The 26,771-nt window shown below is 44.1% G+C and overlaps 1 protein-coding gene across 1 annotated transcript in view; it reads left to right on the forward strand.

Annotated features, from left to right (window-relative positions):
- Positions 1-9,450: 9,450 nt before the first annotated feature.
- LOC146351352 (guanylate cyclase soluble subunit beta-2-like) overlaps positions 9,451-26,771 on the forward strand; it is a 40,719-nt gene continuing 23,398 nt past the window's right edge. Inside the window, exons 1-5 of the mRNA XM_084845690.1 lie at positions 9,451-9,517; positions 10,062-10,150; positions 14,014-14,087; positions 21,168-21,262; positions 25,880-26,040. Coding sequence (XP_084701816.1) covers positions 9,451-9,517; positions 10,062-10,150; positions 14,014-14,087; positions 21,168-21,262; positions 25,880-26,040 — 486 coding nt within the window. The remainder of the gene's footprint in view (positions 9,518-10,061; positions 10,151-14,013; positions 14,088-21,167; positions 21,263-25,879; positions 26,041-26,771) is intronic.

Raw genomic sequence — 26,771 nt, forward strand, 5'->3', positions numbered from 1 at the left:
TGTCCGACTCTTCGTGACCCCATGGACCACAGCACGCCAGGCCTTCCTCTCCTGTGCTCTCTCCCGTAGTGTGCTCAAGTCCATATTCATTGCATCGGTGATGCTATCTTTTGTGCTAGGCACAGGTGGAATTTGATTTATTCCACAAAAACCCTATAATAAACAAAGAGCTATAATTTTTTCACTGCTTGTACAGAAGTGCATGAACACTGGGGAACACACAGCACCCCTGGAGGGCAACCTACCTGACAAATCTCAGACAGTTTGAGCTACTATTTTTTGTGGAAGGCGCAGGTGAAATTTGATTTTTTCAAGGAAATCGCTCAAAGCAAAGAGCTATAACTTTTCAGTGCTTGCACAGAAGTGCATAAAAGCTGGGGAATGTACAGCCCCTCTGGAGGGCACCTCACCTGCCACATTTCATATAGTTTTGCCCAGGAGTTTTTGTTCTAGGCACAGATAAAGCGTGCTGTTCTAAGAAACTCAAACCAAAGGTTATAAAAGGATAATCAAGGGACTGTGGACTGTGTGTAGAATAATAGAATCATAGAATAGTAGGGTGGAAGGGGCCTACAACGCCATCGAGTCCGACCCCCTGCTCAATGCAGGAATCCAGGTCAGAGCATCCCTGACAAATGGCTGTCCAGCCTCGTCTTGAATGCCCCCAGAGTGGGAGAGCCCACCACTTCCCTAGGTAATTGGTTCCATTGTTGTATTGCTCTGACAGTCAGGATGTTTTTCCTGATGTTCAGCTGGAATCTGGCTTCCTGTAACTTGAGCCCATTATTCCATGTCCTGCATTCTGGGCTGATTGAGAAGAGATCCTGGCCTTCCTCTCTGGGACAACCTTTCAAGTACTTGAAGAGCGCTATCATATCTCCCCTCAGTCTTCTCTTCTCAAGGCTAAACATGCCCAGTTTTTTATTTATTTTATTTATTATTAAATTTATTAATCGCCCATCTGGCTGGTCACCCAGCCACAGTTATTTCAGTCTCTCTTCAGAGGGCTTTGTTTCCAGTCCCCTGATCATCTTTGTTGCCCTCCTCTGAACCCTCTCCAGCTTGTCTGCATCCTTCTTAAAGTGCAGTGCCCAGAACTGGACACAGTACTCTAGATGAGGCCTAACCAGTGCTGAGTAGAGGGGAACTAGTACTTCCCAGGATTTGGAAGCTATGCTTCTATGAATGCAGCCCAAAATAGCATTGGCCTTATTTGCAGCCACATCACATTGTTGGCTCATATTCTGCTTCTGATCTACAACAATTCCAAGATCCTTCTTGTTTGTAGTGTTGTTGAGCCATGTATCGCCCATCTTGTAACTGTGCATTTGGTTTCTTTTTCCTAGGTGCAGAACTTGGCATTTGTCCCTATTAAATGTCATTCTGTTGTCTTCTGCCCAGTGCTCCAGTCTATCAAGATCACTTTGAATTTTGTTTCTGTCTTCCAAAGTATTAGCTATCCCACCCAGTTTTGTGTCATCTGCAGTGCAAATTGGGGGGAACTAAGTATAATCCTAAGAGAAGAGAAGGTTTTTTTTGTTTTTGTTTTGTTTTGTTTAGGGAAAAGGGATCAAAAATGGGAAGGGAAGGAATTGAGGAATTGAGAAGGGGAGGTAGAGGGGAGCTAAGAACAAGGAAAGGAAAGGAAAGGAAAGGAAAGGAAAGGAAAGGAAAGGAAGGAAGGAAGATAGATAGATAGATAGATAGATAGATAGATAGAATCAAAGTAAGGGCAAACTAATGGTTGAGAGAGAATTGAAAATGGGTGTGTGTGTGTGTGTGTGTGTGTGTGTGTAGAATATAACCAACAACAGTGAAATTTTCTGGATTTTTAAATGAACAAACAATGAAAATGAACTGTAACCCTATTATGGAAGGGTGGGGTGGGGTGGGGAGAGACTAACAAAGCTGTCATAGCATGTGCTTTCTTCTCGGCTTCATTTTGCCAAAGGGGAGTGGGAAGGGTTAATCTCCTTCCTGCTCTCCTTTGGCAGGATGCCAGCTGCTCTGGTGCCATGGCTTCCTCTGCCATGCCTGGTAGAGACTGGCACAGTTGCTCTTGGTGGCCGCAGTAGAGGCAGGACTGGAGCCAAGGGAGAAATGCCCTGGAACTTCCCTCTCGGCTCCCATCCCATCCTGCTACTTCTGCCACCACCACCATTATTGCACACAATGGCAGCTGTCAGGGCAGCGGGAGGCTACTCAATTATCAGGCAGCTCGTACACCCCGATGGATTGTCTTGAGCACCAACTGGGGTGCATGCACCCCACTTTGGAGACCACTGCTCTAGCCAAATAACATTCAGACAGTCCTCTCCTCTCCAGTAACACCACCTCTCTCACAATGAGCAAACGGAGGCTGACTCACAGCAAAGCTCCCTCCTCCTCCTCCTCCTCCTGCCTCTGCATCTTCTGCTCCTCCCAGTGGCCAGATCTCCCTCAAATTGATACATTTGGTGCCTCTGCCTCCTCTGCCCTCCCCCTCCCCCTCTCCCTCTTCCTCCTCCTCCTCCTCCTCCTCTCCCTCTGTGTGATCTTTCACAAGTTGATACATTTTTGGAGACAGCTTGTCTGGGCTGCTCAGAAGGTATAAGAAGAGCTACAAATCTCCAAGATGGACAAGGTGTCTTGTCGATGAGCCACTTTGATTTGGGGGTGCCTCATTGCTATTCTGATCTGCTTCTGATCACGATGAAGCACCTCTGAATCAGCCCGCTTCATCTCATTATTCGGGCTTCGGACTGAAGCAGTGCGTAGCCCTACTCTATATGCATGAGGCTGCTGTTTCTTGCTATGGCACATGGATTTCTATGAGGACATAATGCACATCTTGCTAAGAGTGAAAGTCATTTGCTTGGTGTGATAGGGCTTGTTGCTGGATACCAGCCACATTTTTGCCAGATCTGTTCCTGTTTTTCTAATGAACGAAGTATTCTCTTTCTTCAACAGCCAAATGAATCACTCTATTTTCTTTGCTTGAAGCTGTCATGACAAGTTATGTGGAAATGCACTTTATCATAGCCCAGACACCTACAAATTACACCATGCATCCACAGTTCAGAGAACTGCAGTTCACTGCAGCCTTCTCCAAAAATACACTCCTCAGATGCAAGGCACGAAATTACTCTAAACCCCAGCACCAAATCTACTGGAATATGCAAAGCTGCCTATTGCAAATGTCATTCATGCCAAAGACAGATATTCTGGCTTTCACCACTATTTATAAAAATGGCTGCTGTCGCATGATGTTTACATCTTAGTTCACATATTGAAATAATTAAGAGTATCTGCAACAGAAAGAAAACAAAATGTTTAAACACAACAGTGATGCCTAATGAATCCTTCATAGTATGATTATAAAAGAAATAGAGCATGAAGGAGCCATGCCTTGATTTTTAACCCTACACTGGAAATGCTAGGGTGAAAAACCATTACTTATTTTGGATCTAAAGAAAATGTTTAGAGAGAAATAGCATATTTTCTTTCCTTTAAAAAAAGAAAGAAAAAAGTACAGTGCAATACAATGAATGTTTAATTGGAAGTTAGGTCCTACTGCATTCAGTGGGGCCTCTGGATTAAAATCACAAGTATTTTGCCAAAGAGCAATATTCTCTGCTAGATGTTTTATTAAGTACCATAGCGAGCAATCCTATGTCCCTTAGACAGCATCTGAGGGGCCATAGGATATTTCGGATTCCAGCTCTGAGGTTGGAGACAGTGCTTCAACCTTGGAGCTGGGAATTGGAGCTCCGACTCTCCTCCCGTGCCCCCTTGCAGCCGGCTTGGAAAGAACTGCTCTGACTGCTCTCCAAGATGGGGAACTCAACTTTGGAGATGAGGAAAAGGGGGCATTCCAGTGGGCTGGGAGGGAGAAGACCAGAGAGGCCAAGATATGAGTTATCCCAAGACTTCTTCTAGCCTCCTTCCCTTTCCCTCCAGAATGCCCCCATCTTGCTGGTCAAAACAGCCCATCTAGTGAAAATGCAGAGTGGGAGGAGCGAGGAGGCAAAGAACATCTCAATGTCTCCCTCTAGCTCTGCACTGGATGACCATAAGCCCTCTGTGTTCAGAGGCTTACAGTCATTGCAAGAGGATTGTTCCCGTAAAGAGAAAACATCATCCCTGTGTGATGGTAATTTTCAGTCGACTGGTCTGCTCTTTTAGGATGATATATTTTATATTTTCTGCAAAAGATAACAGGGAAAAACACAAAACGCTTAGCAAAATATGGATCCAGAGCAACCTAAATAGTAACCGTCCAAGCTCAAGATTAGGTTTACACATTCATTTTTACAGCATCTTTTTACAGCGATTTCAAGCCATCACTGTGATCCTTCTGTGACTAATGTTCATATAAATGTGATGCCATGCATTTTCCGTTACTGAGGTTGGTTCTTGAATCTGTTTCATCACAGAAAACTGAGCAGGATTTCTCAACTCATGTCTAGAAATCTCCATAAAAAGAATGCGTAAAGCTCAGAAAGTGTGGCAGACCTGGGTGGTTAAGTTCCACTTGTTGGCCCACCAAGACTTCTCCTGAGCTCACTGGGAACTTTTCCTTCAGTGGTTAAACCTGACCTCTCTGCCCTTTACCACAGGGCAGAGGTCAGACCAACCTTCCCCAACCCAGTGCTGTCCAGATGTGCTGGACTACAATTCCCATCATCCCTAACTAGCATAACAATGATGTGAATTGCAGTCCAACACATCTGGAGGGCACCAGGTTAGGAAAAGCAGGGCTAGACTGTTCAATTTGATTCAATTTAAAGTATTTTGAAGGAGCATCCTCTTTCTTAGCCAAGCCCAGTTCCTATACTACCAGCTATTGTCCTATTGGGAATCTGGTATTGGGAATCTATTGGGAATCCTCTTTCTTAGCCAAGCCCAGTTCCTATACTACCAGCTATTGTCCTATTGGGAATCTGGTAGCTAAGCTTGCTCAGATTCCAAAATCCCATGTTGAAACATTATTTTAATGAATAGGAACGGTGCTCAGGCATAGTGGAGCAAAGATAAGAGACAGAAAGGTAACAGTCTTCCTTGCTCCAACTATGGATGGGAGTTTGGTGCCACTGTCTTCTTTCATTACAATCTTGATAACTAATCCTGGAAGTGATAGGAACATAGGAAGCTGCCTTATATGTGGGGCTGCCTTTGAAAATGGTCCAGAAACTTCAGCTAGTCCAGAATAGGGCAGCAACATTGTTAACAGGGACTGGCCAATGAGATCACATTATGCCAGAACTTTTCCAGCTGTGCTGGCTGCCGGTCCATTTCCGGGCCCGATTCAAAGTGCTGGTGTTAACATTCAAAGCCCTAAATGGCTTGGGGCCAGGTTATCTGATCGCCTCCTACCGTATGTGCCTGCCTGGACCCTAAGATCACCCTCAGTGGTCCTTCTCCAAAGGAAGTGAGGCGGGTGGCTACCAGGAGGAGGGCCTTTTCTGCTGTGGCACCCCGGCTGTGGAAAGAGCTCCCTAGAGAGGTTTGCCTGGCACTTACGTTGTACCCCTTCCGGCACCAGATGAAGACCTTTTCATTCTCCTAGTATTTTAGCATTTTAGCTTCCTAGTCTTTTAGCTTTGGTGTCTTAAATCTGTATTTTAATTCTCTGCGTTCATATTTTATATTCTTTTATCCTGCACTTTTTGGGTTTAATTTTTGTGAACCACCCAGAGAGCTTCGGCTATTGGGCAGTATATAAATAAATAAATAAATACTGGGTCAGACCATTGGTCCATCTAGCCCAGTATTGTTGACACTGACTGGCAGCGGTTCTCTAGGGTTTCGGACAAGTTCTAGCCCTATGGGGAGATGCCAGGGATTGAACCTAGGACCTTCTGTGTGCAAAGTATTCACTCAACCACTGAGCTATGGCCCTTTCAATACACAGCAACTGCAAACTTCAAAAAGTAGGGATTGATTGTCAGCCTATAACACATAAGCTAATGGCCATTTTTGCTCCTCAGAAGTAAGTCCACCCTGCTTATAGCAATCTCCATGTAAGGAGAAGGCCTCAGTTCATTGGAACTCATCCAGTTCATTACTGATCTCAAGCACAGACTTAGCACTCCTACTGCCTGAATCAGAGGTAAAGAAAAGAAATAAAAAACCCTCTTTAGGTGTTCGGTAACATGCATCTATGCAAACATACTCAACTGATGCAGAAATACTGGGATATTTTTGAAGAGGCATGGCATGCACACAGCAGATGATGCATTGTACTTAGATGAAGTGGGGAAATTAGCTTAAGAACACGGATGAAAGCTGAGCTTGAGACATTTAGGCTTCATTATATGTACCACAGATATTTACAGAAAGTAAAGCACCGATTCATATACCACCTAGCATGGGACAGCAGACTATTCCCTTACAATTCCTAATGACAATGATAGAATGAGAGCAGAAGGCGGTGGAGAAAAAGAAACAGGGAGGGTAGTAGGGAAATGGTGAAGTGGTGCTTGGAGGCCAAAGCACAATGGGGCATCTCGAGTTTCAATGGAAATAGGTGGGCAATGCAAGGGGTATACTTTCATTACTATAAGAGGAGGGACCATAGCTCAGTGGTAGAGCTTGCAAGTCTCTGGTTCGATTCCTGCCATCTCCAGGTAGGGCTGGAAATATTCCTGCCTGAAAACCTGAAGAGCCACTGCCAGTCAGTGTCAACAATACTGGGCTAGATGGACCCATGGTCTGATGCAGTACAAGCCAGCTTCCTATGTTCCTGTTAGAGTGATACCAGGAGAAAGATGGAGAAAGAAAGTCAGCCCAGGTATATTTGCCTGTTTCAGAGGAAAGGGAATACAGAGAGCTTCACTTCCTCATGGTCACTTGGAAACCCACAGTGAGCAATGACTTATCTGGTCTTCTCAGGCCTTCTGGGTACCCATTCAGCAGAAAAGTGCTGAAAGAGCACATGCAGACCAGTGCTGATATGGGCAATGATGCAGGAGACCAAGGCGGTTCATCTTTGTGGAGGGAGCCCTATACATGCAAACCATATGCCTGTAGGGTCAGCCCCCTTGAAACTGACATTGATTGGCTGGGATGTGTGCTGATGCAGTGGTCAGTGACCAGGGACAAGGCTAGACTACTTGTTCACACATTCATGGTCTGTGCTTGAAGAAGGTTATAGAGTTGGGTATCTTCCACTTACTGATGATGTCACACCCCAAATCTCAGGATGACCCTATTCAGTGGTTTCATTCAGAGATTAAATAGCATAGGGGATAATGTAGAGGCAGAAGGCACACCATGGTGAAATTGCTATGGAGATGAGAAGAAATCTCTCTCACAAACCCATTCTGGAAAATGGCTATCTAGAAGCCACTGAAGGACACGGCCCCAAATTCCAGCTCCAGAAGGATGCTGTGGTTCATGGTGCTGAAAGCCACTCAGAGGTCTGGAAGAATGAGCAGAACTGCACTCCCCCTGTCCTTCTCCCAGCACAGGTTATTCATCAGGGCGACCAAAGCAGGCTTGTTGTAAAAAGCAGGCTAAAAAGCAGGTTGAAATGGACAAGAGTGACTGGAGTCACATAGTCACTACCAACTCAAGAACCTTGCACCCCAAAGAAACTGGCCATTTGCCAAAAAAATCACCAGGGTCCTGGGAGCGCTTTTTAAATAAGCCTCTTGCAAGGAGACATGGATTGGTCCCTGGACTGAGCCCATAAGCCCACTGTTGGAATTAGGAGTGGAATCAGCTTTCCCACCTGTGCAGTCCACACACTGGACTGCAGGGTCTGAAAAGATCAAGTGATGTTTTAATGAACGGAAGGAAGTGTCTTTATAGACGGTTTGTTGCCTTCAACAAACATGCTACAGCAACCTTGCTGAAGATGAGGGAGAAGACCTGGAAACCCTATGTATGCTATCTTGAGTTCTACCATGGCAGAAAAATACATTATACAAGAATGTAATATATAAATATGCAGCTTTTATATGCTGGACTCTTTAGACAACTCAGTTCCACACACAAATTAGTCCTTTGTGCAGTGGAAGCTGGTGGCTCTGAATTTGGTGGGACATTGAGTCCATTCAGTCAGAACCAGGGGTTCTTGGGTTTCAGTCGGAACCAGGCAGACCTCTAAGGGAGCGATCCGAGGTGCTGAACCTATTTTGGGGATAGGGTTCAGCACCTCGGATAGCTCCTTTTTGGACTGAAACCCAGAATAGATTCACAGCTCCACTGATTTCGGAGCCACCAGCCTCCACTGGCTCTGTGGCAGCTGAAGTCTCATTGCAGAAAACCGGATCCTCTGAATTGGTTCATACACAAATTGCTTAGAAATGTGTGCTCTCAACCCCTACAAGTGATGGATTCATCGGGAAGTCAAAGGCATCTAGTTTGGGGAGGAGGTTAAGGACCCTCCCATTTCCTTCCATCCCACTGAAAGTACTGAAGAGCACCGAACTTCTGAGCTTTTAACCTCTGCTTTTGTGTGTGGGGGGGGAGGGGGGACGTCCTACTTTTTCTTCTGGAGTGCAGACCTGCCCTACAGCCCCATGCCCTGCCTTTTGTGCCGCCTAAGCCCGATGAAGAACTCGAAAGCTCGTGAAACCCTTGCGTGGCGTTTCGGTGTATTGCTCCAGCGTGGCTCTTGTAGAGTGGCACTTCAGCACCACAGACCCCTGGACAGCAACTCCTGCTCGAGCGAGGGGACGCGGGGAGGGCTGCACTCAAAGCAGCGCGCGGAGAGCGGCGCTGTTTCCGCGCCGGCGTAACTGGGCTCCTCTGAACCGATACCAGGCGGGGACATGCGACCTAGTGGCAGGCCGATGTAACCTTGCAGCGGGCGAGACGGACGGAACCGCAAGACCGCAGTGGGGCGGGATGGGTGGGTGAGCATGGGGGGCTGTAGGCCCGCCGACTCCCCGGGGAGCCGCTGATGCCTTCCAATGTGTCACGGCTTCCGAGCTGTCCGTCTTCGGGAAGGAGCTGCCCGTCAAGGACCCCTGGCTAGTCCGGCGCCTTCGGGCGGGGAAAGGCTATCCAGAAGGATGGACGTCTCGTCTCGTTAAACCAACGATCCGGATCTACGGGAAGGAAAAACAGCAATGTTGCACCATTCGGTTCTTTGAGTCATGCGCCAGAATGGTGAGTAGCGGTTGTTTGTCCGTCCCCCCCCCCCCCCCCGCCCGCCGCCCTGCCCATCGTTTTAGGCTTCGGTGAGTTCAGCGCGCCGTAGGGTGGAAAGGCGACCGAGGGATCTGGGGGGAAATCCGCGGACCCCGTGGGAAGCCTGGTTTAGAACTACCCTTGAGGACTGGGGGAGGTGGAGAAACGGGGGAGAAATGCCTGCTTTGCTCAGTTGCCTTTCCCGGAGAGAAAGAAAAAGGAGAAAGGGGAAGAACGGGATCCTGCAGTCCTTCGCTCCGGTAATGCCCTAGTAACTTTAGTAGGACTACTTTCGGGCAACTGCTGGGAGAATCGTCAGATGGAGGCGCGATGCGCGAGCCCCGTCCATCAATCAAGCGGCTCGCGAGCCCGTCTCAATGGCTCGGTTCCGGAGATGGCAACCCGTAGCTTGTCCCTCCCACCCCACTTCAGTGACCGATCCAGCCTCCAATGAAGTCAGAGGAACGGCTCTTGATGTCAGTAGAGGGCGTTGGGTCAGTCCCTCGAGAATGAGTTAGGAGGAGAGAATAAATAAGTACTCCGAGTAGCAGGAGCATCTGCTCACACAAATACGAGTCAAGGAGGAACAAAAATGTTGTTTCTCTTTTTCTTCGTTGGTGGATCGCAGCTATCCCTTTACTCCCAATGTTGTGAATGCTCTCAACAAAGCTCCCATAGTCTGGGAATAACGGCAGGATTTCTTTTACTCCGGGATGTTGCTCCCAACGCAAGTGCGTGCTAGACTTTGACTGCACAACGGGTGGGTTTGAGATACATCGGGGTGGCTGGGCAGAGAGGCACTACCTGGCTACTACGGCTGCAATCCTATACACACACTTCCTTGAGAGTAAGTTCCATTGAACCCAGTGGGACTCCTCTGCTGATCGGATTGAGCTTCAGGTCTCATAGCATTCGATGATTTACCTTCTCCTTGGGGATAGATCGTGGGAAGCGTGCACGGAGTAAGCAAGAAACAAAGGCTTCACGTGTCTTGTTATGTGGCAAGCATGTAAAGACTGGAAACTGTTGGGTACATTAAAACTTTCAACTATCTCAGAGTGCATCCTAAATATTAAGAAAAATGCTTATTGCTCGATTGAACAAACCAAATGAAAAGAAGAGAGAGAGAGAGAGAGAGCTCACGCCACAATAAATGTACTGAGGGTAGAGTCTAGGTTATGTTGATCTGACACTTCTTGTGGGAATCATGCAAGGGATGTGGATAATTTGGATTACTAACGAGGCTAATTATGGCTAACTCAAGTCCCACTGATTTCAGTGGATCTAATCTATGTATGACTATGTCTGGATCCAACCCATTGTCCATCTGGAGCACAGTGTTTTCTGAAATACTTCCTAACAAGATCAAGAAGTCACATAGCATTCCATGAAGGGCATATGCTCGTAAATCATAAAAAACAAACAGCAGGATCAAACCTTTCCTATGGACATTTAAATGTTACTAATGGCTTCCTTTGTTCAGGACTGCAAAGAGTAAAACAAGGCTGCAGTCCTATACCCGCTTACCTGGAAGTCAGTCCTGACGAAATCCATGGGACTTACTTCTGAGTAGACATGCCTAGGATTGTGCATAAAGTTGCATGCTTCACATGATGCATTATTACTGGAGAAACTGGGATCCCTAACTGAACAACACTGCAGGAAATTTGCTGGCAGACGACCAGCCACAAAGCATAAAGGAGATTTTGACATAAGAAAGAAAGGGATGGGGATATGACCTTTGGCTATCAAAACAAGTTGTGCAGCCCTGTCCAATATATCTTCGCTGCGATGCATGTGTGTAAGATTGCGGTGTGCAGCCTGAATCAATGCATGTTTACTTAAAAGAAAGTCCCAGTAATTTCAGTGGGGCTTAGTAAGTATGCAGAGGATTGCAGCCATACAGTGCATCCCATACAGGTCTACTCAGAAGTAAGCCCAGAAGTGCCGTAGGACTTACTTCAAGGTAAGTGTGCGTATGAACTGCAGCTTTAGTGTGCCTTGTAAGCCACAATGCTGGGGTGGAGGCAGAAGCACAACATGCATATACGCAACTGAATTCAGTTGTAGCAGACAGGAATCTGGAAGGGGTCTTCAGTGTTGATTGCCCATTCTGGATATTGCTCTTAGTCTTAGATGGCTCAACAGGTATCAGACTCTGCTGAGTTAACGTGCAGCTATATACATGTTATTTGATCACATGTATGATTTGAGTGACAACAAGACAGGGGCTGGGCAAGACTTTCAGATATTCCCACTGGCATACAAGTGAAAAAGTCTTGGTTTACCACCTAGGCCTAAGTATGTGTATCATTCCAGGAGGTGGATATGAATATACTGCTTAGTAAACACCACAGAGGTGTCTAAAATAGAGTGAGGCATAATGCATATAGATACACAGATTCAGTGTCATTCTGCAAACTCAAATAGTGCTAGAGGAGCTCCGTTGAATCTTTCCGTCGTGCAAAGGGTTGCCCATTACATTTGTGCAACTGGTTATGCAACAACTAAAGTTATGTTTGTGCAACCAGTTGTGCAACAACTAAAGTTACATTTGTGCAAGCAGTTTTACAAGCAGTTGTGCATTATGCTTGTGCAGCCTGATGTGCAACCCTTGTGTGACCAGTTGCACAAGATTTATGCACAACCAGTTGCACACCCAGTTGCACAACTGGTTACACAAGCATAATGCACAACCGCTTGCACAACTGTGCTCGTGCACATTTAGCTTTAGTTGGATTCTTCTCCTGCATATAGTTTAAAACTTAGTTTCTACTAGCACAACATCATTTGCATTAACAGAATGACACAGTTGGATACTGCCCAAAGAAAATGCAAAATAAATTACATTCTGATTAGGGATACTAAATTATGAATGTTGTACCAAAAAGACTAGGGCTGCAATCTTACAAGGGACTAAGTCCCATTGAACACAGTGTGGTTTACTTATGAGTAAACATACATGGGATTGTGCTGTTACATTTGCAAATGAACGTTTATGATTTTCTATATTTTAGTTCATATGGGTGTAATGCCAGCTGCAAAACGAAAGGCTAGTTAAAAGGAATTGCTGAGCTCATCAGGGATAGACCTGTATATGAAATGTTGAAAAAATATAATTAACATGCTTATCTCTAAGAAAAGGAAACTCAGACATTTCCATTTCTGGCATATTTTACTTGTCAGCATGTGGCCTTGAGGCTAGGAAGCAGAGATACTGTTATGTGCTCTTAATTCAAAATCCATTTTACTCCAGTAGTTTTTGAATAAAGCATTATATGCCTTGTGCTCAACATGTCCAAGGCATATAATGTCTTGTCTTGTTTTGATTTGTATTGATCATGCTTAGCATCTTTTATAGAGCAATCCTATGGCCGCTAGTCAGTGGCTAGATGGCCATAGGATATGTGGGTTTCCAGGAACTGACCTCAGAGCCCGTGCTTTGAGGTTGGTTCCCAGAGAACCAACCTTCCCCCCTTCCCATGCTGCCTTGGAAGCAGCGTGGAACAGCTCCATGCTCTGCGCTTGGAAGAGGAGCATAGAGCAGTGAAAACAGGGCATTCTGGGGGGCATTCCAGGGTGGGGAAGGTGGAAATGCTGGTATGACACATCCTATGTGTCGTCTGGCAGCTGTCTCCCCAGCTCTGCCTTCCTGCAGCTAGACAGCCGAAATTGGGATGATCCCCTCCGTGCTTCTCCTGCCCTGCATTGGATAGGCAGTCGCCTCCAAGTTCAGAGGCAGCCGCCTATCCCCATGGGATTGCACCCTTATTTAGTTATTAATTAACACTGATTAAGGGTGCAATCCTATGCATGTTTAGATGGAAAAATCCCAGCATTCCCCAGCCATTGCTGGGGAATGCTGGGAGTTGTGGGACTTTTTTCCATGTAAACATGCATAGGATTGCATCCTAAGCAATATTATACAAATTTCTCCCAGCCTAGCCTACCTTGCAAGTTTGTTGTCAGAATAAAAGAGGGCAAGACTATGTATGCCACCCTGAACTCCTGAAGAAGAGTGGGATATAGATGTTGACAACAGTAGATGATTCTAATATCTGAATTACAATACAATAAGCCCTACGCCTGTCACTGTAAACCTAAGTAATGTAATTCTCTGGCCAATTACGTATTCATTGTGTATTCAACTGATCTAACCACCCCCCCCCCATCAAAACACCAACGTTTCAGGAAACAGCCTGCAACAATTATTCTGGTTGCCATTTGCTTTCGGGTACATTCCAAAGTATTGGCAATTACATTTAAAACAGCATAAGCCTATACAAGTTTACTCAAAAGTAAGTCCTATTGAGTTCAATGGAGCTTGCTCCCAGGTAAATGGGTATAGAGTTGCAGCCTAAATGGCTTGGGTCCAGGAAACCTAAGGGACTGTCTCCTCCTGTACTGGTGTTTGTTACTTCGTAAGACCCTTCTATGTGTCCCATCCATGGCTGAGGCATAATTGGTCTGGACAAGGGAGAAAGAGGGCCTTCTCAGGGTCCACACCTAGATTGCAGAATACCTTATCCAATTATCTTCCACTTGTCCTGCCGCTCCTTTTTTCCTCCCTGACTTATTCAACATTCCAGTTCCAGCAAGCATTTGCCTTTCTGGGAAGATGTTGATTTGCACATATTAGACCCTAATTAAGAATGTTTTTTTTAAAAAAAAAAACAACTGCTGAGCCTTTTTCCATTTTATTTCTCCTATGGGATTGCTTCATTGTTAATGGTTGCAAACCTCCTCAAGTGATGCAATGCAAATGGAACGGTGGGGTATAGGTTTTCTATATAGGTAAATAAATTTATTAAATACCAATGCAAAAATCATCCAGTGTCATGCAAATGTCACTTTATAATCTCTTTCCCTATTTTCACACATTTGCTTTTATAGTATGGATTCATAAATACCTGCCTGAAGTCTCTGGTGGTTGAAAAATATGGTGAAGAAATATGGGAAAAACTAAGGTAAGTTATTCCTAGATAAATTATTCCTAGACTTCTAGGGCTGGAAGGATCTCAAAGGCCCTTGAAGAAAACTTTCTGATGTAATAGGTGGGACCCCTGACACAAAAACTTTCATGATGAAGACACACAATACATTATGGATCCAGGTGACTGATCAGCTTAAAGATTAACAGATTTACTACTGGCATATGTTTCCATGGACTAGAGCCCATTCCACTGGATGCATCCCTTGAAGTGATCTATGAAAGCTTGTGCTGTAATAAATCTGTTAGTCTTTAAGACAGGGTGGCCACTTATGCACTGCCCAAAAAGAAAATGTATCACCAAAATAAAAGAGGATACAGATTTGCATAGGAGTTGCATATACTAATTTATATGTATAGATGCAAATTTAGAAACCATTATATAAATAGAAAAAATTCTGTTTCAAATATAAATAGATATAAGCCATCTCACCATAGTGGGGAAGAGTGTGACCAAGTGACCTGTGTGTGGCTTCTCAGTCTGCTGTCCAGGTGCTACCTGTTGATGGGCAACTTCAAGGCCTCTCCTGGTCTCCCTTCTTATGGTTCTTTGGACTGGACAGCCCTTCAAACAGCAGACTGTCCTCTATAAAGCAGAACACATGGCCACCCTACTTGAAGGTGCCATAAGGTCTTTTGCTATTTTTGCTGCAACTAACAAGTAACCATCTGAAAGTAGAGGGAAGGAGCAACTAATTTTATTCATTCATTCATTCATTTCATTTCTATGCCACCCAATAGCTGAAGCTCTCTGGGCGGTTCACAAAAATTAAAACCAAAAAGCACACAGTAAAACAATATAAAATATAAAAACATTAAAATATAAAAACATTAAATCCACAATGTAACGATACAACCAGAATAAAACCAAAATAAAAAGCAGCAATGCAGAGATTTAAAATACAGATTTAAAATGTGTGATGGCGCACAGGCTCTGGGGAAAGAAAAGAAACAGGGTTGCTGTTGTCGGGGAAATTTTACTGCTTTCCCCACACTGTACCTTTCCTATCACCGGGATATATGGATAGAAAGATGCAAGATGGCATCATATGCTGACCTGACCCACATCCAAATATTCTAGCTGTCCTGCCAGATTAAAGGCCTTGAAAGAAAAGCACCATGGGGTCTCTTTAAGGTGCCACATGACTTTTTGTTGGTTCCCCCTCTACTTACAATTATGAAATAAGCAGAGCCCCAGTGCAGCTCAGTAATTCCATGGAATGTCCAAGTTCCCTGATTTCTGATTTCACTTTTTTAAAAAACGATTGAAATGTTTTTTTTAAATATAGGAATTGTGTCCTGGAGTGCACAAATTGCTGTGTACCTGACCTGCCTACCACCCCATAGTCCCAAATATAGCATACCAGTGCACCATAGTCTAAAACATCAGTTAGGTGAATAACTGGAGCGTATGGGGTGTGTCCTACTGAATTGGTCCATTGGCCCGTTATTGGCCAGTGTTGTTGTTGTTCAGTCGTTCAGTCGTGTCCGACTTTTCGTGACCCCATGGACCATAGCACGCCAGGCCTTCCTGTCCTGCGCTCTCTCCCAGAGTGTGCTCAAGTTCATATTCATTGCATCGGTGATACTATCTAGCCATCTCATCCTCTGCCGTCCCCTTCTCCTTTTGCCTTCAGTCTTTCCCAGCATCAGGGTCTTTTCCAGGGAGTTTTCTCCTCACATTAGGTGGCCAAAATATTTGAGCTTCAGCTTCAGTATCTGTCCTTCCAATGAGCACTCAGGGTTGATGTCCTTTAGGATTGACTGATTTGACGTCCTTGCAGTCCAGGGGACTCGTAAGAGTCTTCTCCAGCACCACAGTTCGAAAACATCAATTCTTCGGCGCTCAGCCTTCCTTATAGTCCAGCTCTCACATTACTACTGGGAAAATTGGCCAGTGTACTTTCTCGGTATTGTCTCCTCTGACTATCAGTGGCCATCCAATGGCACGGACAAAGGATTTGCCTACCAGAATCTACATCATAAAACAGAGCACTAGGAAAAGTGACAGCAATCCTGTCAATCCCGTGACAGCATTTTGCCAATACACAGTGTAACAATGTCAGGAAAAAAAAGGCCATTACAGTAGTACAGCAGAGAGAATAAATGCACAGACTACCAATTAGATTAGATCCAAGGAATCATAACAGTTCCAGAAGGAAAACATACGCACATACACCCCTAACATGTGGAAACACCAAGCTCTCATCACAACTCAGCATGGTACCCCATAGTGAAAGTGCCTTTAGGCGAGGCATGCTTAAGCACACAATCTATACAGAGAGAAGGAATATAATATCATAGGAGAATGATTTCCCTCTCCCAGGAATAATTTGAAACAATTATTGAGACAAGGACAAGAGATTGCCTTGTCACATAACCGTACCCTGCTCTAATTGCTTTGTTTGTTATGCAAAATGATTTAGCATGGCATGTCGTTGGGTGAACATTTTTGCAACAGACACATGGGCTTCTAGTGTCATGGCTAAAAAGTCATTATAGCGCAATGATGAAACCACATTGCCTTTTGGAGTTATTACAACTGGCAGCCTTAAGAAGTGTCTTTAACTGTAACTGAAAACAATATCTCTCTCTCTCTCTCTCTCTCTCTCTCTCTCTCTCTTTTCTTTGTTTCCTAAGAACATTTCTACAGAGGCATTTCCTTGCCTGCTGTGGGCTTTGAATTATAAGGTCCACATTTTGTCAAAGACACACCACATCCACACACTTTATTAACCAGCAGATCCTTCAGAAACATTCTTGTATCATTTATAGAATGAAACGGGAGAGAAGGATCCCTAAGTAGAAAGGGACTGTCCATACACTGTTCTCTTTGTGACTTCGTGAACAGATAAAAATAAGTGTAACGTAACACCTATTATATTACCCTGGTATGTTTAGAGGCGATTATAGTTATTACTGATGGTAATAACTATGATTACAAAAGCAGAATTAAGTTTGCCGATGGTCTAGTATTGATAGCAGCTAACATTTTTTTGATCATGGATATTGTGGGTAGGGATGTCGGAGAAATGTACAACAGAATCAAATGAGTTTTAATTCCTATGAATCTGACCTAGGGATTCCTCAGCAGACCAAATTTTCCCATGTCCCACAGATTCTGTGGACTTGCAGACCTTTTTTTAAAAAAGCTTTCTGGAATTGTAAGCAGATTTAGGGCGCCATCCTATGGAGATAGGCAGCTGCCTCCAAACACGGAGGTGACCGCCTATCCAATGCAGAAGCACAGATGGGATCATCCTCTCTGTGCTTCATCTGCCCTGCATTTATGGCTAGACAGCTGATTTCGGCTGTCTAGCTGTGGGACCTCGGAGCGCAGGAAGCGGCAGCCGGACGACACGTAGGATGTGTCATATCAGCATTTCTGACTTCCCTGCCCCAACACGCCCCCTGGAATGCCCCGTTTTTGCTGCTCTGCGCTCCTCTTCTGAGTGCGGAGCATGGGGCCATTCCGCACTGCCTATGAGGCAGCGCGAGAGGGGCTGGAGGTCAGTTCTCAGTGAACTGACCTATCCTATGGCTGTCTAGCTGCTGATGGTCAGGAGCGCCCTGGCGGCCTCTTTCAGTAGACTCCAATAGCCAACTCAAGACACAGATGAAAGGATTCTTTTCAAGGCTTTAATCCTTTTACAACTTAATGACTCTTTCAGATGCTAATCACCAGTGACTAGGCAAGGAAACGCAGAGTGGCCTATGCGCTGAGTAGGCAGTTGATCCCCATTTGAAGGAGAGTCACTTGAAGACCCTGAACTTATGGGCTAGGGAGAGATCCTCCCTCTTTCCCTTGGGTCCACGGGAGGTGACAGTTGCTTGCGCGCCAAACAGGCACTTCGCCTCCTTTCCACACCCTCCATCACTCATCGCTCTCTGTGTCAAGCATCTAGCAAGCCCCCCTCCCGCACTTTCTCACTGCTAGGATCACTATCTATCTCAGGAATGCCAGCAGGAGGAATCTCTGCCAGCTGCTGTGCCTGTGAGGGAGGAGCTGGCTCCTCTCCCACAGATTGCTGATCCTTCTCAGAATCAGAACTGCTCTGGGGTTCTATTGGCTCAGTTTCCACCCTGACTAGCAGCCACAGGATTGTGTCCTTAATCTTAGAAGAATACGCAAAATAAAAGAACACCAGCCAAAAATGCACATTTCCCCCATAGGCTAAAGCATGAAAATGTGCATGTGGGGCGGGGGGGGGGGGATTTGTGCAATTCACAACTGCAAATTTGTGCAAATTCTGGAAATTGGAAAAAAGCTGATTCCATCAAAGAGCAAACGATGGAATGAAAGGCACCTGACAATCCACGAAACACAGATGGAATGGATTTTACAAAGTCTTTTACAAAAACTTTTACAGACTTCTACAAAGTCTGTACATCTCTAATTGTGGGTAGTATCCTATTATGTCTGTGCACTCACGGAAGCGACCGCTTGTGCAGTGGGGCTTTTGTGCTTCTGAAAATAATCCCAGAGGGGTGGAAATGCTTGTTTCCAGAATGGGGCAGGTCAGTGGAGCTCTCAGAAGGGAGTGGTTGCTCCTCGAATGCAATAGAACCAGCAGAGGTGGAGCGACCCCATTGGATACTGCCCATAATGTTTGCACTAGCTAGATTGTAGAGATGTAGAGTCCTTTCTTTCTGAAATGTCATGATTCCCTCATTTTTTCCATATCCAAACTGTTGCCACCATCCCCATATTTTTCACTGCCAAGGGGGTATTTTTGAAGGGTTACTTCTTCACCAGGGAAAAAGTCAACTTGTGGTGACTTTTCCATTTAAAAAACAGCCCCAGTCTCACTCATTTCATTGGGACTGTTACAAAAGTAGAGTTTGCAGGAAGCTGCTCTATGAGCCTAATTAGCAAACAGATCCACAACTGCAGTATAGGTTGGATACCTCAAGTCTCCCGTGAGGTCATCTGCCATCACAGGACAGCAAATACACACTCCCCTATTGAAAACATCTTTTACTGAAGTCTACACTGAAGAGTGTTTGTTAAAATGAGACAATTATTATGGACCTTAATCTTGCAGTAAGGATTCGGATGGTAAGATGCTATGTGTTCTCAATACTATTTTACGGTGTAGAGGGCTGGACACTTAAAAAAAACAATCTGAGGAAAATCTAATCCTTTGAAATGTGGATATATTGATGTATGTCGACAATACCGTGGACTGATCTAGTAACAAATGGGAATGTACTATGCAGAGTAAGCAAACAACCAGAATTGGTAAAGACCATCAAAAGAAGAAAGTTACAATACCTTGGTCATATTATCTGAGGCGAAAAATACACCATGCTCCATCTCATTATACAAAGGGAAATGGAAGGGAAAAGATCAATAGGAAGAAGAAGCAGAAGCAGAAGCAGAAGCAGAAGCAGAAGAAGAAGAAGAAGAAGAAGAAGATCGCGGTTAAGGAATCTGAGGGAATGGTTCAGCCTTGCTTCTATATTCAGAGCAGCGCCATCAGAAACAAAAATAGCTGTAATGATAGCTAACCTCTGATAGGAGATGGCACCTTAAGAAGAAGACATTGAAGAGAGACAGTGTGGTGTAGTGGCTAGGGTGCTGGACTGGGAGCTGGGAGATCTGAGTTCTAGTCCCCACTCGGCCATGGAAGCTCACTGGGTGACTTTGGGTCAGTCACAGACTCTCAGCTCAACCTACCTTGCAGGGTTGTTGTTATGAGGATAAAATGGATTGCAGGAGGATTATGTACTCTGCCTTGGGTTCCTTAAGGAGGAAAAAAGGCAGGATATATATGTCATACATACATGCATACATTCTAGAAACATGTACTGTATCTCTAAATATCAGGTTGGATGCAGACCAAGTTAAACAAGCTTTACTCCCATTGAAATCAACAGGACTTAAGTCAATCATGACTAACTTGTCCCATTGATTTTAAGAGGACTAAAGCACAATGGTGTAGCGAAACCAAGGCTTGCAGGATGCAGCTCTGCCACTTTTTTATTAGCAGGGATGCTGATGTTATCTATATGGCTCTGGTCCAGGTTATCTGAAAGACCATATTCTCCCCTATGAACCTACTCGTGCCCTGAGATCTTCAGGGGAGGCCCTTCTCACAGTCCTGCCACCATCAAAGCCTCGCCTGGTGGGAACGTGAGAGAGGGCCTCCTCAGTGGCTGCCCCAAGTCTCTGGAACTCCCTTCCCAGGGAGGCATGAGTGGCACCCTGCTTGGTATGTTTTTGCAGGCAGGTAAAAACTTTTTTGTTCTGGCAGGCCCTTGGGGATAGTTAGTCTGGACCTGTGAGAATATGATCGATTGATACTACGGTTTATATTGTTTATTGTCTTTTAAAATTTTGATATTTTATACAATTTTAATATTACTGATGATTTAATTATATTTTTAACTTTTGTATATTTCTATTTAAATGTTTTAACTGTACAAGTTTTTAATGTTGTAAAGCCGCCTTGAGATCCAGCATTGGGGAAAAGGTGGGATCATCATCATCTGCCACCCCCCTCAGACTTCGGGGTTCCCTCTGAGGTTAGTTGCAGTTCTAAGGGTAGCTGGGGGTGGGGGGGAATGAATTGTTCCCTGTAATGCGAACTATTTTGCATTACATTTGGTGTTGAATGGGCAATTAAGACCCATTGGCTTTACAAATACCTGCTCCTGGTGGAGAGAAAACTGCTAGAATTGGTTCTGATATAGATCAACACAGCTACCCGAATCTTTGGACCCCCCTTGGTGTCATTGCTATGGGGACTGTAATGATGTTACAGGGGGGACCTGCACTTCAAAATTTACCATGACACCACTGCTAAAACATGACTAAAGGCACAATCTTATGCATGTTTAGACCGAAAAAGGTCCTACAATGCTAGGACTTTTTTGAGTCTAAACATGCATCGGATTGCACCTCTAGCCTGCATCCAAACAACTGATTTTATCTTCATCAAGGGATAGAAATGGCCCTGTTGAGCGAGGAAGCATTTATGGGCCAGCTGACTGAATAGGAGATTGAACCCTAAAAACATTATTCCAATGCTATGAAATTGTGTTTCTATTACAGAGTCCAAACTGGAGTACAGGATACCTTTTTGACTTTTGAAGTTTACAGAGATGAGATCACAATGCAGCTAATTGACAAGGCATGCAAAATCCTGGGTATGTATTTATGAGAGGAAATGCAAGATCTGAGCTTTGTGGATTTTTTTTTTTAATAGTTTGAAGTTAAGTAGCTCTGATGGTCTAACTTAAGTCTACTGCAACATTGCAGCTTTCACTTCAGTGAAAGCAAATAAGCTTTCAGGACTTTCAGTCTCAGTACCAGTACATTTTTTTTGGATCTTGTGCATGTCTTCTTTTGCTAGCATAAGATTTCAGTTCATATGCCCACTGATATCTCACCCTTCCACCAAAGAGCTCAAAAGCAGTGTGCATGGGAGCTATCCTATTTGATTCTCACCAAAACATGTGAACTAGCTTAAGTTCAGAGACAGTGACTTAAGTGATAGTTGAGTGATATGAAGCTTTACAAAAATTGTCACACTCCATGAAAAGTTTAACATAAGATCTTTAGAAGAGCCATGCTGGATCAGACCAAAGATCCACCTAGTCCAGTATTCTGTTCACACAGTGGCCAGCCAGCTGTCTGTGGGAAGCCACAAGCAGGAGATGAGTGCAATAGCAACTGGTGTACATAGGCATACTGCCTCTGATACTGAAGGTAGCATATAGCCATCAGGACTAGTAGCCACTGATAGCCTTCTCCTCCAGGAATTAGTCTAATCCTCTTTTAAAGCCATCCAAATTGGTGGCCATCGCTACATCTTGTAGAAGTAAATTCCATAGTTTAACTATGCACTGTGTAAAAAAATACTTCCTTTTATTTGTGCTGAAACTTCCACCAATCAGTTTCACAAAATGACCCGTTTGCTATCTATCTATCTATCTATCTATCTATCTATCTATCTATCTATCTATCATCGTCGTCGTCATCATCTACCTATCTAATATTTCTTGAGTTTACTACCTGAAAAAACATATGTATGTCATATTGAGTTCCATCACAGAAGTAATGCTGGATACATACCTATGACCCAATTGAAGAACAGCCTTCAGTGTGGCGGCCCCCTTTCCTTGGAATTCCCTGCCCCTGGAGGTCAGGCAGGCATCAACACTGTTTCCAGCACCTCCTGAAAACAGCACTGTTCCAGGAGGCATTCCTTGATTGACCAGTTACGGTTTTTAATGGCATTGTGTTTTTTAAAACAAGTATAATTTGAATGTGGTGTTTTAATTTTTTTTATTCTTTTACTGTTTTATTTCTTGTGTTCACCACTCCGAAATCTGTTCTAGATATGGAGCAGTATATAAATATTGTAAATAAATAATAAATAAATATCATTTGACAAAAACACAGGAGAGGAAGTTTGGTGGGTCTCCTTGGTCAGGAAATTCCACTGTGAAAGCAATTCAACTTCTAGCCACTCTCTGATCCTCAGAAGCATGAGCTGCTCTGAGTAGAGCCCATCCAGTGCTTGGATTATTGAGTGGTGGGGGGCAGGTTAGGGGAGATTTCATGAAATCCAGGGGCCCAACCTCTGACTCTTCCCCATTTTTTTAGCCAAATCATGGTCCCTCATAACCTTCTAAAAACAGTAACAGTAACAGTAACAATACTTCACATCTGTTGAAGTATTAAATCAGCACCACTTTATTTAAGAGTCTTTTATCGACTAAATGGAAGACGTATAACGTTTCTATGAGCAGCAAGGCAACAAATGGAAATTTAGGCAAGTGAAGCCATAACTGAGATAAATTAGTCGAGCCGGCACCTAGAAACAGTACAATGGGACTATGGCTCAGTGGCTGGGTGAATGCTTTGCATGAAGAAGGTCCCCCAGAAGGTCTGACTCAGTCTAAGGGAGCTTCCTATGTTCCTATGACAGATGGAGAATTGAAACCACAAGTAGTTGGTCATTGTGAAATGCCATCACCTCCTCAGTTTCTACTGAAAATAACAAGAGACAGCTGCAGTGAGGGGAGTGGGGAGTCAGGCATTGTTATGAGGACTTTGTTTGCATGATGTCATTTTTAGGGACAATTGGGAGCATTTCTGTCATTTCCCAGGGAAAAGAAGGGGGAAAAAACATTTTGGATGAAAAGCTTTTGTTCCTGCTAAGCTTATTAACAATTGTTCTAGCAGTTAGATGGCCAACTGCTGTTTATGTCTTAAAACCACTCAAGATGCATCATGTATCCAGGTCATATAAATGGAAAGTTTTCATTGTAGTTATATTACAACTGTGCATATAGACTATTTTAGCAGGAGGACATTCTGAAAGCTCAGTTGCAAGATGAAATATTGTTGAACTCTGGTTCTCTTCTCCTCAACTAATTTCTCTACTTCTTGTTTCCTTCCAAGTATACCTTGTATTTTCAAAAACAATACAAGGTGTTGTTAATGCATTTTAAAAAAAAAATCTTGGGAATTCAGAAGAATTTACTTAGGTGTCATGGTAGCCAGATCACCATCCCCTGTGATCATTTCATGGCATCAGGAGAGTTGTTATTGAACCTTGGGTTGTCACTGAATCATGGGCTGCTGTGTTGTGTGAAACCAGCCAGGTTAACAAACCATGGTTTGTTAACCATCAACAACCCACAAAGAGAACCCATGGCTTGTTGTTGGGTTGTGAACTGTGGGTTGTTTGTGGTTAACAAACCATGGTTTGCCAGCACAGCTGGGTTCACAGAACACAACAACCCACAATTCAACAACAACCCATGGCCCAATGGCAACCCACACTCAACCTGTACTCTGGCTTGTCATGATGTGTGAATCAGGTCTGTAACAGGTTCTCCACCCTTGTTATAGATGTAGTCATGGCCACTGGCATGCAGCCAGATCTTATGCATATATTTACTCAGAAATTAATCTCTTCAAGTACCATGTAAGTGTGGACCGCAGCCTTAGGTGGTTTAGAAAGGGAATGAGACATAGAGGATAGACAATCAATGGCTATTAGCCATGACCACTACATACCAACTCCATGTTCAGAGGCAGTAAAAAGATGTAACAGAGGACAGTTGTTGTCTCTCTGTCCTTGTTATCAGCTGCCCAAAAGTGTATGGCTGACCACTGTTGGAAACAGGATACTGGGGTTAAGCATGGGTTATAATTTCATTTCAGTTCAATTTTGATCAGAATTTACCAAAGTTCTAGTCCCCACTCAGCCATGAAGCTCACTGGGTGACTTTGGGCCAGTCACTGACTCTCAGCCCAACCTACCTCACAGGGTTGTTGTTGTGAGGATAAAATGGAGAGGAGGAAGATTATGTACACCACCTTGGGTTCCATAAGGAGGAAAAAAAGGCAGGATATAAATGTAATAAATAAATAAATAAATACTGGGGATGGAAAGAATTTAAGATTATAAAAAAACTGAATGTGGGAAAACCAATAGATTTGTCTATCCAAGCCCAGGGCGCTGAGCGTTTAGCTCAGCCTTCCCCAGCCTGATGCCTTCTAGATGTTTTGGACTTCAACTCCAATCAGCCCCAGCCAGCATCGCCAATGTTCAGGAATGCTGGGAGCTGTAGTCCCAGACAACTGGAGGACACCAGGTTAGGGAAGGCTGGCTTAGCTCTTAAAAGACTGGGTTTGGATCCCTGTCTATTCAACCATGTTTGTGGCACTGAATTAGGGTCGCCACCCCTTTCTTTCTGACTGGATCCTCATGTTTAACAGCTATATGGCAGGCAGGTACAACATGGTCCTTTCCATGCTGGGAATAGCTGTGCCTATGTATTTAGATGGGTGAGAATTTCATTTACCAAATTTCACAGATTTCTTCATATTCAGGATGGACCAAATTTGAGATTTTAAAGTTTTGAGATGCGGGAGAAAGAGAAACTGAAGATTCATCCATTCCTAGCTGGAGTGGCTGAACCTTTGGTTGGATACAACTGGGCTCTTCTTGGCTTCTTTATGTTCTGTGCTGATGATATGAAGAGGCTGTAATCTTCAGTCCTGTCCTTAACTTTGCCCCATCAATTACCTTCACAAGTGCTAAATATACATAGGCTGCAACGGGCATGGTCCCAGTCCATTTTCATGTGTTAGAGCTATTGCACACTTTATAGCACATGGTGAGAAACACATCTCTACCACCATGGATATGAATGAGGGGAACTGCAGTCATTTCTGGTTACCATGCAATATACATGTCCCCAAACACCTGGTTTTATTATGTGCATTCACTGCACATATAGATTACCTGCAAAACGTTTCATGGGTATGCCTTAAAGTAAAATATATGAAGTAGCCATGTTGAGCATAGGCACCAAATCCTAGGGGCTATGGCAGCAATGAATTGCTCTTTAGCCCCCTTTTGTATCCAAATGTTTCCCTTTACTGACAATCAGGCTGCACATTGGTTTAAATCCAAGTACCCTGCCTTAACCAAAATGTGATTTAGATAGTCTACTATTTAGGGCATAATCCTATGCATGTTTAGACAGAGAAAAGGTCTACAACTCCCAGCCTTGCTGGCTGGGGAATGCTGGGAGCTGTAGGCCTTTTCTCTGTCTAAACATGCATAGGATTGTGCCCTAAATCTCATTCCTTTTTCATTCAGTAGTAAAAATGGTGATTGACTTGGATTGGGCAGCCTAAAGCAATTTGGGTCCAAGTATTCTAGTTTAACTGAGTTAAAGTCTGTTTCTGGTCCGAAACCATGACAGATCTGTTATGTTAATGTATGCTTATTTCCCCAGATGTTCCACCAGATATGGTCCTGAAGCAGTTTGGAGAATATTTCTTTGAATTCTGTAAGCGGTCAGGTTATGACCATATGCTGAGAACTCTGGGAGGAAATCTGTATGAATTTATAGAGAACCTGGATGCATTGCATAGCTACCTGAGTTTGTCTTACCAGGCAAGTGGAAATCAATAACTTCTGTGAAGCTAGCAGAGGAATGTATGATTCCTAGATCTCAACACATATCAGATGGCCTCAATAGCATGTCGCAAAACATGTCTCTGGTGTATACACTTCCTAGTTCACTCACATTATTTGTTGGGGGGATTTTGTGCTAGGGCTTGAAATATTAGGCTGCTTATATTTTTTACCTTTCTCTAAGATTTAAGTTTACATAGAACTTTGCATAGAGGCTACACAGGCTGGGGATTATGGGAGTTGTTGTCCCAAACATCTGGAGGGTACCAAGTTGCCTATTCCTCTCGAGAAACTCTGCCGGTCAGATGGTACTGGGCTAGATGGACAAATAGTCCAACCTGTTATAAGGAACCCTCTTGTGTTTCTACTTAAATTCAAGTATGTTCTCATGTTTATCCTCATTGCTATCCTGGAGCAGGTTGCTGAGGGCTCTGAGTGACATCAGCAGCTGCAAGATTTGTGCTGAAGTAAAGATCTTTGCTTCATCCATTTTCCTGTTTGGGGACTGTTGCAGGGGTGATGCTAAGAAATCTCACAGGAAGGACTATCATGGAAGGCGTTTCCAAGGGGCTTGGGAATATATTTTGTTCTACAATTGGCAGAACCTGTTAGAAAGGGCTTCGTAGTTATGGAGTGCTTAGTCACAGCCAGGGCGTTACATAAAAAATCCAGAGACATGCAGTGTTAACTTGTGGGGCAGTTCTAGAACT

Source organism: Heloderma suspectum, chromosome 3 (genome assembly GCF_057233095.1).
Source record: "Heloderma suspectum isolate Gila_16-S chromosome 3, 16-S_ref, whole genome shotgun sequence".
In the NCBI taxonomy this organism is placed as follows: domain Eukaryota; kingdom Metazoa; phylum Chordata; class Lepidosauria; order Squamata; family Helodermatidae; genus Heloderma; species Heloderma suspectum.